The sequence below is a fragment of the Sylvia atricapilla genome, chromosome 8 (assembly GCF_009819655.1).
Source record: "Sylvia atricapilla isolate bSylAtr1 chromosome 8, bSylAtr1.pri, whole genome shotgun sequence".
In the NCBI taxonomy this organism is placed as follows: domain Eukaryota; kingdom Metazoa; phylum Chordata; class Aves; order Passeriformes; family Sylviidae; genus Sylvia; species Sylvia atricapilla.
In genome coordinates, this window is record NC_089147.1 from 15,932,749 (window position 1) to 15,945,587 (window position 12,839).

A 12,839-nucleotide genomic window follows, 5' to 3' on the forward strand; every position below is an offset into this window, starting at 1 on the left:
GGCAGGGACACCTTCCACTAGGCTGGCTGCTCAGAACCCCACTCCATCTGGACTTGAAAAATCACTTGAATCTCTTAATTTGAAATATCTTCTTCCTTTAAATATAGTGGAGCACCTACTTTGTGTTAAGAGCCTCAATGTTCTTTATTATTGTTGCAATTATCTACAGAAAGTATTATCTAGAGAAACATAAGTTAGGATTCCCCAATAATGGTAAACGCAAAACAGATTGCACATTGGGAAGTAAAATGCAGATACACTCCAATCTGCCTCTAAGATGTCAACAAGAGCCAAATGATTTTACTGATGTTGATTAAGTATTGGATTCACCATATCCAGGTTCATATACCCCCAAAGTTAGTCAAGTTTTGCCTGAACTTTTACCTGCAAGTTTTGCCATTTGAGGCCTTTTCCATCAGCTACTCTACTTTCTTGAAACTGGAGGGCAAGTGCAGCATGACCAGCATCAGCTCAGGCCTGACACTGCAGGGGCTTCCCTTGAATAGTGACCAGAATTCAAAACAGGTGCCCTCAATAGTTAAGTAACATAAGAAAAAAAAATTAAGTGGCAGAACATTACCATCTAGAGCTTCTTTTAATTCATCTTTGGTCCAAGCAACTTCTGTCATCAGGAGTCGGAGATAATACATTGCATGCTGGTGAGGCTGTTCAGCCCTGAAGTTGTTAAGCGATCTCATGTACTAAACCAAAATAATCATGTTCAAGTTAGAAATTCAGAAACAGACTTCTAAACATATTAACATTGTACTTTCAACTTCGTATCAAAAAGATACAATTCAGATACTGAGAACATTCTCTTGCCTGTTAGAACTCTTATTGTGTTATATATATCACCTTAGTAATAATGTGAGCCTTTGGATTCAGCAGAAACCATTAAGATGGCTGAAATGTGCATGAAATCAAACTTGTTGATTAATGCCTAGAAATTAAATTACCTCAGTTAAACAAGAACTTAGATCAAGTTGCTCTACCCAGGAAATTTGCTTTCTATGATGGCTGACTGGGGTGGGGGAACACTGCTAACAGAAAATGTATTTTTCTCCCTGTCAACTCCTATGGCTGACTCAGTGATACAAAATCTGGAGCATCTGGAAAATTATCTGTATGTTTTGCATGGAAAAAGGAGGTTTGAGAGAAGAACCAGAGAGCTTCTGCAAAAAAACTCCCTTCTAGTCCAGCTGCACTTTTACAAAATAAGCAAAACCATTCTCCTCTAATAGAGAAATTGGAAAGTGCAAACTAATAGTTTTGGCAAGCTGGAAACATTTACAGTGCAGGAAAAAACTCATTTCAGGGCATATAAGTGACCAACAGTGAGCCTAAGGTTGCTGAGGATGTATCTCCTTCTATCTGCTGCAAACAGATGCCAGAAGTTGGTATCTCCCTTATCTGTTTGGCACAGACATGCAGAAAAAAACTACAATTTCCCTAGCTGATGTAACTTCTAGAAATCAGCATGTAAAAACCACGTGGTTGCCTCTGCACCAAAGGAGCACATCCCAGGAGCCAAGACAAATCTGGGGAAAAGAAATGCTGTAAACTTTTTCAACACTTCTTTCCCCTTTCATCCATTTCCCATTTCTTCTATGGCTAGGTCCTACTGAAGCCTTTCCAAATTGCAAAACAGGATATAAATTTAGGATTTTCTCCTCCATCCCTCTACTTAGATTTCTACTCCTACCAAAGCAAGCTGTGCTTCCTTGATACATCATAAGAAAGACTGACTAAAAAAAGATTCCAGGACCAGTTACTTTTAACCAAAGAATGTTATATACACAACTCCGAGGAACTCATAGGCACAAAAAAGAAAAAAGCATCTGAAGTCCCACTAACCCAGAATTTCACTCTTTATTTCCATGGATAGACAGCCCTCAGATCTCCTATCAGGTCAATGCATTCAATTTTCAGTTACTCCAAAATGTGAATTTCTCACGCAGCTTACCGCTTCCTTGATAATTTCAAATCGCTTTTCATCGATCTCAAAAGTAGCCATTTTCTCAATGATCTTCTTGAGCAAGATGTGCTGCTTGTCATTATAACCTTTTACGGAGAGCTATGGAAAAAGCGCACAAGTTGCTTTAAATGTGGAACATAAAATAATAAAGCCATCACCAAGTCTTGTACAATTCAATGAGCAATGCACTTTTCAATACTTACGGAACTCACCATTATGGAACATTTAATCATTCTTAAGTTAAATCCCTTTACCCTTGAAAAGGTAACTAACTGATAAATATAATATTGCATATCCAGACAGGAGTTTTAAATGCACAGAATTATTGTAATTTCATGTTGGTGAGAGTAAACTGTACTCAGAACACAGATTTTTAATGATTACGGAGTACTGAAATGGTTTTAATCTAGGTTTCTCACTTTAGTAATGAAGTTTGGATTCACAACCTCCTAAAATACTCTCTCCAATTTACTTTTACCCTTGATTCATATCTGTGTTGTTGATCAAAGAACACTGAAGTGCAAGTAAGCAAAACTACAAAAAAGGGGTGCTATAAACAGAAGCACACTTTATAACCAGGATGCTGCTGAGCTGAAACATCAAGGTAGTCATCCTGGAACTGTAACAATATATTGACCTGATCATACATATTTTTGAAAGTATAAATGAAATTGACTTGCTCATTTAAAAATAACATAAAACTTAAGAACTACTGTATGATTTCATCAAGCTACAGAAAAATTATCTGGCAAAAAAAGGCATTAAAAGGTCTTTTTTTTTGCAGAGAAAAATTTCAAAATTTGGTATCTTGAACCAGGAATTTGATTGGATTTGTACAGTTTAATTAGGAGTAAAACTAAACTGTAGAATACAAACCAACATACAGAATTCCTGCTTTTCAGCAGGAAGAATTTTTTTGTTCTGTAGTTGCTGAAACATAGCTGAACAATGAAATTGAAGAAAAAATTATCATAAATGAATTTATGACAAATGCTGGTATCCTAAATTAGCATAGGGACCCAAAGTGCTCAACAATCTGACTTCTCAGAGTAGCATCTGTCCTTGCTCAAAGCATCACTATATAGTCATTAATAAGTTACACTTATTAATTATAAAACTTCCCACAATATGGAAAATAATACTAAAAATTCTCAAATAATATTTAAATTAACTGACTGAAAATGAAGGAAATTACACACTTTTTTAAAAAGGCATTAACCCTGATCACAGAAACACCAGCAAGCTTTGAAACTGAGGATAACCATGTTTGCAATTAGTCAGGTGAATGCAACCAGGAAATTAGATTTGTGTTGGATTAAAAAAAATGCAGCACTCTCTCATATAGAAAATGTTAAGACAGTGTATGGTACATTCTTCTACTAAAATGCTTTGGAAAGTAATACTTCTGCAGGATATTTCAAAACACATTCTGGCATATAAAAGTGGCTAACAAAAGCTTTTACCCAAACTTAAAGAGAGACCACTAAAATTTCCTATCATAAATCTCATAGGAGAAGCTGATTAAGAAATAAGCATTTATCACAATACCAGTATTTATCAAGTATTGTTAGCCCTTTAGAACAGATTATAGAACACGTGATAAAAAACAAAAGAAAAAGCCATAAATATCCAGCACTGCATTCTAATGAACACATGCACAATCCATCTCCACAGCTCACTACAATAGAATTAGAGAATTATAATGAAATCTGTAAATCTGAGGATTCATTCAACAGAAAAGTTAATCTTTTTATACAGAAACCAGCAATAGTACTTTCCAGATTATCATGCAAGCAAGTAAAAACGTGAACCAGAATGCACCAATTGCACTACATAAATGTTCACAAGACACTGCAATCTTAAACAGGTCACTCAGTACTGATTAAAATACAATCTTGCATTGCCTTTAATTCATGAGATATATGCAAGGAAAAACCAAAAAAACATTAACCATCTCATTTAGAAATGCATAAGTCAAATGTTTTCTCCAAGCTCAACAACTCCCAAGCTGTTCGTTTCCTCCTGCGTTCTTTTCTTACTTACAAGTATTGCATTCATTCCTGATGCAATGCCATAGACCAAACCTGAGAGGCGTGCTGCATATGTATACTCTTTTAAATCATCCTTCAATAACCTGATAAACAGGTATGTCATGTTGCAATGGAGAGGATCAGCATAAATGTAGCGACTAACAAAAAGAAAAACAAAAGAAATGCTTTGATACCTCAGGCAGTGACAAGGTAATGGATGAAGAAACATGACTGAAGAGTATGTATATGCAGCCTCATGATCAGTAGTTCTTGAACAGGAAAGCAGAAGTATAGTATTTATTTAATAGCATGAAAAGAGGGTCTTTTACCCCATCAGTCAGAAAGTTTTTAGTAGATATCTGACCAATAAATACGTAAGCTTGGATTAGGGTTGCATATTTTTTTAATGGAGGAAGAAATCTTACAAACTACTTAATTTCACAAATGATAAAAAAAGAAGTAAATTTGCTTAATGAGAACTGAAAGACTGTTGAAGACTTTTAACAAAATTCAACTTAAAATTCAAATCAAAGAAAGGATGGCTAATAACCAAGATCAAAAGGAGTAACAGCCTTTATTTTTTATTTCAAAGTCCTTCCATCAAATCAATATAAAAATGTTGATGAGTGGAAGTAGTTTTAAGGCTCTAAGCTTTTCCTTGATTTGGGTACTTACATACATCCCATAGATGGTATTTTGGAGATCATAGTTCAAGCCAGCTAGTTCTGCTGCATATGCATACTCGTTGAGGGAGTCTTTGAGTAGTTCAAGGTACAAATAGGCCATGTTACAATGCAAGGGATCCACGTAAGCAAATGGGCTGGAAGAAAATGTTGAAAGTAAAATATGCAGTTTAAAATAATTTCTCTGTTTCTTTTGGCCTTTTAAGTTTGATCTGAAGGAAACAGTATTTTCTGTGTCTTTATGCTGCTGGATCCCATTCTGAAGGACTCTCATTTCGAAGACAAATATGAACACATCTGAAAAGAGTTACCTAGCCTGCATATGGTTTGATGACTAAATGTACTCAGGATCACAGAGAGACATTCTATTTGTGCTCATAAATCAAGACATGTTTTATTTACTTGGGTGCACAGTTAGAATTCACCAAGAGTAAAAGAAACGAAATATACCAACATTATTTAACAGAACAAAATGAAAGTCCATGTACTGAAACACTGAAGTAATTAATATTCATACACTATCAGTTTCTACTTCAAAAATTAGGAGATCAACAATTTGTGGCGTGACAATATGCAGTACATGCCACTGTCACCTCAGAAGTGAACTCTGGCAATATCCATTTTCTTACTACCATAGCTTTTTGTATTATTTTTTTAATAGCAACAACTCTCCAAAACCTACTGTTGCAGTAGGAGCACATGATCACACACAACACTGTTGCAAACTTCTCAAAAAGAGAAATACAATTCAAAGACTCAAGTCATGTTTCAACCATGCCAGTTGTTAAATACCTGTCTGTTTTAAAGATTTGAGAAGTTATTTGTACTATATGTATTGCTAAAATCTCTGAAGTGCATGTAAATAAATTCATTATCAATTTCACAGAAATGATCAGCAGTATCTGAAGCATTTGCTGTCAGGATATGGCTTACAATTCAAACCTGACTTTTTCCTGAAGCAGTCAGATATTCAGGCTATTACACATGTTTACACCTATACAGCAGGGTATTTCACTGTGTATCAACATTAATGCAGTAAAACATGACTACAACACACAGACTGATAACTAAAACACATTGCAAAGATTTTTTTTTTAAAGAAAATTCCTTGTAGTTTTTAACTTCTCCTTCCTTTTAGATTAAGGAAAGGAAGCACAGGAAGATATTTTAACAAACTAAATTAATAGATTCAAATATATGTATCTGAGAAGCAGAGCCTGCTATAGTCTGAAATCTTAGCTCAGATTAAACAAACAGGTCAGTAAAACAGACAAAAGAACTGATATTTGCATTTCCCCCTCGATGAGAATTTCCCAAACTGAGCAACTTCAATATGCTCAATGGTATAAATCCAATTATTGCTGTATTTTTTAATTAAGACCAAATTCAAAGCAACATGTAGGTCAATCCTACAAACCTTCCTCTAGACTCATTATATTATTTCCCATTTTGATACTAGAATACAGACTTAATCAGTTTTAGTGATTACTACGTCTGTATCAGTTTTAAATTCTGTATTCCCACATAGCTGGCAAAGGCCAACTGGGAGTTTTGAAAAAAATCACAACTACTACATCATTAATCCCCCCCAAAAAACATAACAGAAAATTATTACAACACTGTTCTGGGAGTTGCTTCCTATTACTGACAGTTTTGTAAACAAATGCTTATTTCTAGAATTAAAAAGGTTGTTTTGTTTTGTTTTTAACTAGACTTAAAGAAGTAGAACAATTCAATCACTAATGGTGCATTTAAAAAAAATTGTAAAGTCTAGTCTTCTCCCCTTGCAAACAGCTCTAAGTGACAAAGCTGGAATCCACATTGAAGTGCTGAGTTGCTAACCACCTTGAAAGAATTTTCAAGGCATCACCACAATACATGGTTGTTTTACTTCCTTTTAAAAAAGGATACTTTTTGAGTTCTTAAGTTGCAATTCATAGAAAATCTAATGCTTATCATCCTCTTTAGGCTGGGCAGTAAGTCAGATGTTTTTACTGTGATGTTTCTTTAATACAAGGATGCCCACAAGGATTTTCAGTTTTGGAACAAGGTGATTTCAAGAGGTTCATACATGTATTTTTTCTGTGCAATCTATGTATTTAAGGGAGAAACCAACCTCAGCAACTTCCTCTTAATTTATCTACGCAGCAATTGCTACTATAACATCCGGACCAGAATTCTTTCTATGCTTCATGTTGATCAAGGCTGCAGGCAGAAGAAATCCTCCTAGTTTTTTTTAATCAAACTGAAGCAGTCTGTAGTGTGAACAAACTTGTAATCCATTACAAGGCAGTGCAGGCTTTATACTCTGATCTAGAACTGAGGCTTAGACCTTTTACGAACACCCCTGTCATAAAGATGGCTTTATTCACCAATTAACTTGGTCCCATGAGATATGAGTCATTCCATCAAGTCTCATGAATAAACACTCTACATTTAACTGTCTCCTTCAACAACCACCAGCACGACCAAATAGAGACAGATTCTCTGAGAACCGTTTTTTTAAGTATTAAAACTAGACAAACCTGCTTACGACATCTTTTCAAGGTGATGCACCCAATATTGTCAAATATCCTCGCTCCTGCTTGCACACAATTACCATCTCATTTTTGAGGAAAAGGGAAGAACCCTTACTCCCAACCCCCTAAGAAAAAAGCCAGCTCTAACCTGGAACTGTTCCTAGGAAGAAAGAGGCAAATCATTCTACCACAATGGTCAGCAAAGCTCAAGTACTTGTGGCTTTTTATAAGGGCTCACTGAGTTGAAAACGTAAATCTAACTGGGAAATACCATCTCCACACGTCTAGATAAGATATCCCTGCTTGTTGCAGGAGAGCTGGACTAGGCCTTTAAAGGTGGCTTCCAACACAAACGATTCTATGATACTGTCTGTATTGCATACACGTGTACCTTTGTGTGCTGTGCTGTCCTAGGGTGACTTTATAATGCTTGTATGCCCAATTATCTTTTCTTTTTTTGCTGGATATTAAGTTCTGCACCTTTAGGACTGGTTCTGACAGTGAAGGTGGGGAGAAGAAGCGCACAGTTTGCTTGCAGAAACTGCACTTGCTCCCCTGCATTTCTTCTCATGGACTGAGTCGTCTGCAGCAGGGACAGCGGGGGAGAGCTCTCCTTTGCTTTTAGGTAGGTTTTGTTTTTTAGTTAGCTGAGGCCAGAAGTTTTTTGGGACTGTTCAGCTATTGTTGGGTCTGGGAACACCAGGGCTATCACCCGGGTCCCCCCAAGCTGTGCTGGGGCCAGGACACCACACCCGAGCCCCGGAGGGAGTGAGAGAAAGGTGAGGACACACCTACAAAAAGGACTTTGAACTACAAGAGGACTTTCTGAATCTGCCATCTCTTCAGAACAACGAGAGGCTTCATTGTTTAATATTATTAATTTTTTAATGTTTATGAGCACTCTGCTTGTTAAATAAACATGTTTTTTCCACTTTCCTCAAAGGAGATTTATATCTCTCGAATTGGTGGAGGGAGGGGCCACTTGAATTTACTTCTACAGGGGCCACTTCAGAAGTTTCCTCCCAAAATTTGCCCTAAATCAGGACATCTACATAAACCAAATTATTATCTTTTATTCACTCACAAACTCTTAGAGATTGAGCCACTTATAGTTCACCTGAATTGATTTTAAAAACCATCACAACTGTAAATTCAGTGTCCATCAGTAAAATCCTACTTTGGATTTTGACCAAACATAGCACAAGGGAAAGCCACCAAGAATGGAAAAGGCGGCAAAGCACTGCAATTTTGATGTCTGAAAAAGAGATGGGGAGTTCCAGTTTTGATCCTCCATTTCTTGACACATCAAAGTTGCAACAGTTGAAACATCTGGCCCATAGTTTCAAAAAGCAAAGAGAACATGCCCAGGCAACCTATGAATCAGTACCAATACACCACACACACTGAAAAACACCCTCTGTATAATATCGTGCAAGAAAAATTTCAAGTGGTCTCTCAAAACAAGAATTCAACAGCCCATCTATGGGAGCTCCCACAACAGCCCTTCCAGCAACATCACCAAGTAAACCAAGTAACTTAATTTGGCAAAAGGAGAGTCCCTGAATGTTTTCCTAGCCTTCACAGAAGATCAACACAGAAACAGCTGCACTTTAAAAACAGCAGTATTTTTCTAATTCAAAAATCAGAAATTTATTACTTGAAAGGAACACTAAGAAGGTACACCACTGTCATGCTCACTTAAAAAAGATTATCTTCCTATCATGAAAGTCATGCAAGACTAGAATTCACATTATATCATTTTATCATACATCTTGAGGTCAGAATCAAACATTCATTGATAATATAGACAACGCTCTTCTAAATAAAGAGTACAATAAGTTATGGATGTCAGTTAAGTAAAATCCCAAAATTTTAACCACTTTTTAAACTGATCTGCATTATGCAAATGAAAATAGAATTTGAGCCTAAAACTATTAACAGAACAGCATTTCATAAAGAAAACACAGCTGTGATTTAGTAACTAATTTAAAAACACACAATTAAGAGGGATATTGCAATATGCAGTGGGTTCTATTGGCAAGTATATTTCAAGTATAGCAAATAAAGTATAAAAGGAAATTTGGCTTAGGAGTATTTTTCAGTAAGCTTTTCATGTTAATTTAGAAGGAGCACATCAAATTTCTTACTACTCAATAACTGCATATTTTAGATGTGCCTTCCTGCATCTAAGTCTTATTACATATTCAAAGTAAGGACAAAGATTCTCAAGTGTCAATATGTGCAAAAAAGTGTCTGCCACACAAACACAGATTCCCAAGAAACAAGAAAGTTTTGGCCATGTCTTTATGTGATATAGTTAACATAGCATACCTGAAAAATTCAAAGTTGAGACAAGCTTTTGGCAAAAAAAATTTGTCATCTTGCTTGAACCACAGTTTGCTCATAGCAGTGTCCTGTGTCAAGAAAAGAGGTTTTGTTAAGTCATCTGACTTTCAGCTGCAATATATGCTACTACTTTAAAGAGTCTCTTCACCACTTCAAATTGCCACTTAGAATTACCCTCCAAAATTCATATTGCTTGAATTGCTATATTCAATAAATATTGTGAATACAGATACATTCAATATGTTGAATATATATACACTGCATTTCGAAATCACTAAATGACATTTCTCTCACTTTTTCCTCACAATCACAGGCATTTTCTATACACAGTTACAAAACAATAGCCTTGCCTATTGCCTACCCTCAACTTACTCAACAGTGGTCAAAAAAATGTAAGAGTGGCTGTCACCCTTCTGCTGAATAAACAGCTTTGTTGCTATTTTTATCAATTGTTGACACACTTTCAAAAGGGCAGAGAGAGTTCATGCTGTATCTAGATTCACTTTCCTAGGAACACAAACTGTCATAATCCAAAGTTCTGCAAGAATTAACCCTCTACTCTCTTCATAGCAAAATACTGAAGTTTTGTACTTTTTTGTTTACTATACTATGGAATATGAGATGATCTGTATTTTAAAAAACAGAGGAATTAAATTCTAACTTCCCAGAAGGTTAGGCAGCAAACAGGATAAATACAGACAGTTTACCTTGATAAGGGCAGGGTACTGTGTAGCATCTTTTTCCAATGGCAAAATCTCAAAGTTGGTAGGAATAAACTCATTCTTCATTGGAAGCTTGAATTTCCCATTCAGGTCAGCATTTTGCCATTTCTAGATCAACAGGAGAAACAATGAAGCTATGCCAATTTCTGCTTAATTAAAGCATATATGGGCGCATTTATTTTACACTGAAACAAAAGATTTAAAAATGCATTCCACTACTTTATGTGTAAGTATTATCAAGATGACAGGGCAAGAGAGAAATACCTGGGAAAACAAGTTGGAGTAGGCTATCAGCGTGATGAATTGCTCTTAGGAGGACAAAAGATAAATAATTTTGAAAACTTTACAGCAGTGGCAAGGGTGGGTTTATATCTTATATTTTCTGCTACAGTTCTACTACTTCTGAACTGTAAATGAAGATATTAAACTAAACACTTAGCCAAGAATTCTAAACAAGAACATAGGTATGGTCAAGCTAAAGGAAGTGTTCTTATGCACTGTCTGCTCAAAGCACTCTCAGGAGGTTCAATTCAGCCCTAAGGTAAATTTTACAGCCATCTCTTCTTAGATTAGAACTATAACAAGTTTCAGTAAGGACTTGGCCCCCTTCTTTTTTGGAGTTTTGATTTTTACAATCTCATTTAATTGGCAAAACATACTTGCTTTCTATATTGCAAAAATCAACTTCAGAAACAGTTACATATAACAGTTTTTAAAAATTCATTTTTTTAAGTACTGACCAGCTCATTAACATGTAATAGAGAGTTTTAATTTTATACCAGTTAATGCTTACATTTTTAGGCAGCCATTGCATATTAGGGATCTTCTACAGAAAAAATAGCATAACATTTCCTGTACTTAACATGGTTTATAACCATTAAAATATATCCATCCTAAGTAATAAATATTTGAAATCTAAAGACTAATATAACATTCTTACTTCCTTTAACATTGAACAGACTCACTGTATGATTTTTATGCTATGAAGAACAGCTGATTTAAGGTTTCAACTATATGGAAAATTACACAAAGAATTTACCACCAACTTTCATTTGCAGATATTAGCATCTTACAAATTTTAACATGCCTTAATAACTTCATCAGAAATTGCTTCTTGCTTGTACTGTGTTCCATACCACTCTTCTGTTCGATCAGTTTTTCCTTCAAAAGACTTGGAAACTATTGCAACTCTACAAACAAAGAGACAAAGCATTTTGTCATGAATATGTCTGAGAAAAGACTGACACATTATTCCAATCACTGTTTCTGCTCCATCACCAGAATACCTTTATTTCTGCACACAGTCCATAGACAATTACAGGGTACAAGAGTACATATAAGTATACTGAACAACATGCTAAGGTTAACCATGAAATTAGGTTACCACAGTCATTTAATGTCACAAGTGTTACATGTTAATGTCTAAAGTGTTACAAGCTGGGGTTGCATACCAGTAGTGCTGCATGCAATTTCTATTTTTAAGACTGTTACTGTTCCAGAAAACAGAAAGCAGTTCTTGCAATCTTCTAGAAAACTGATGAAGCCATTACGCCTTATATACCACCTATATGAACATCCAAATACATGAAAATACTGGTTACAGAAATTTTATTCCAGTCCTAGTGTCACAGAATTTCAGATAACCTCAAGTTGAAAGTGACTCAATGACCATCTCACGTTCAAGTCCAAGCTTCTTGCAGGACAACCTAAAACTAAACCATGTGACTAACAGATCATCCAGGTGCTGCCTGAACCAAAGAACACACCTAAAAAGAGTTAGAGTTCACACTAAGAGTTTAGTTCACACTAAATCCAGAATAAAGAAAATTAAAAACTTATCAGTATTTTGTTAGTAGCCTACATGATAAGTATCAAACAAGTTGCTTTAATTCTATTGAACAATGTACAACACAAAAGACTACTCAATGGAAGTAGCTAGCTTCAAGAGTAATTAGATGTTTCTATGAAATTTGAAATGGTTAAAAAAGGTAGCACAATTATTTGCTCTCCTGGACATGGCTGAATGTCTGCCTGCCCTTTGGAAAAAGCCAATTGATTCCTTGCTTTGCCTTTTTTGTTTGGTTGGTTGGTTTTTTGGGGTTTTTTTTTTGTGTTGTTTTGTTTTTCTTTTTCTTTCCCTGTTAAACTGTCTGTATCACAACCGGTGAGTTTTCCAGCTTCTACCCTTCTGATTCTCTCCATGACCCCACTGGCAGTTGGGTGAGCAACTGGCTGGGTAGGGCTCAGCTGTTGGCTGGGGTTAAACCACAACACAGGTACAAAGTCGCTAAGAGACTACAAAAACCATAAAGTCTCCTAGAATTTCAGAGAAACCTACCAGGTCTTTTCATGCAGTAAATAAATAAGAAGAAAAGAAGTAAGAGTCTTAAGTGAAAAAATTATCCTAATAAAGTTACAATAATCCTATGGTTAGAGTAGCAAGACAAAGATGTATTATGCTAGAATATACTCTTAGAATATGTCTGTTATTCAGCATTTCCTCCTCCTACCCTTCTTCAACATACTGGTGCTCAAGCAGTAGTGACAATCCAAGCACCCAAACA

At 35.7% G+C, this 12,839-nt stretch overlaps 1 protein-coding gene across 3 annotated transcripts in view; it reads right to left on the reverse strand.

Moving 5' to 3' along the window:
• IDE (insulin degrading enzyme) overlaps positions 1-12,839 on the reverse strand; it is a 53,760-nt gene that overhangs the window by 15,409 nt on the left and 25,512 nt on the right. For 2 of the 3 annotated variants that reach the window (XM_066323816.1, XM_066323814.1), the window contains exons 12-17: positions 11,363-11,465; positions 10,261-10,383; positions 9,539-9,621; positions 4,681-4,825; positions 1,964-2,074; positions 581-701 (exon numbers count right to left, since the gene is read on the reverse strand). In XM_066323816.1, the coding sequence (XP_066179913.1) occupies positions 581-701; positions 1,964-2,074; positions 4,681-4,825; positions 9,539-9,621; positions 10,261-10,383; positions 11,363-11,465 (686 nt within the window). Of the gene's footprint in view, positions 1-580; positions 702-1,963; positions 2,075-4,018; positions 4,164-4,680; positions 4,826-9,538; positions 9,622-10,260; positions 10,384-11,362; positions 11,466-12,839 lie in introns of all 3 variants that reach the window. The other variant, XM_066323815.1, reaches the window with a different exon arrangement.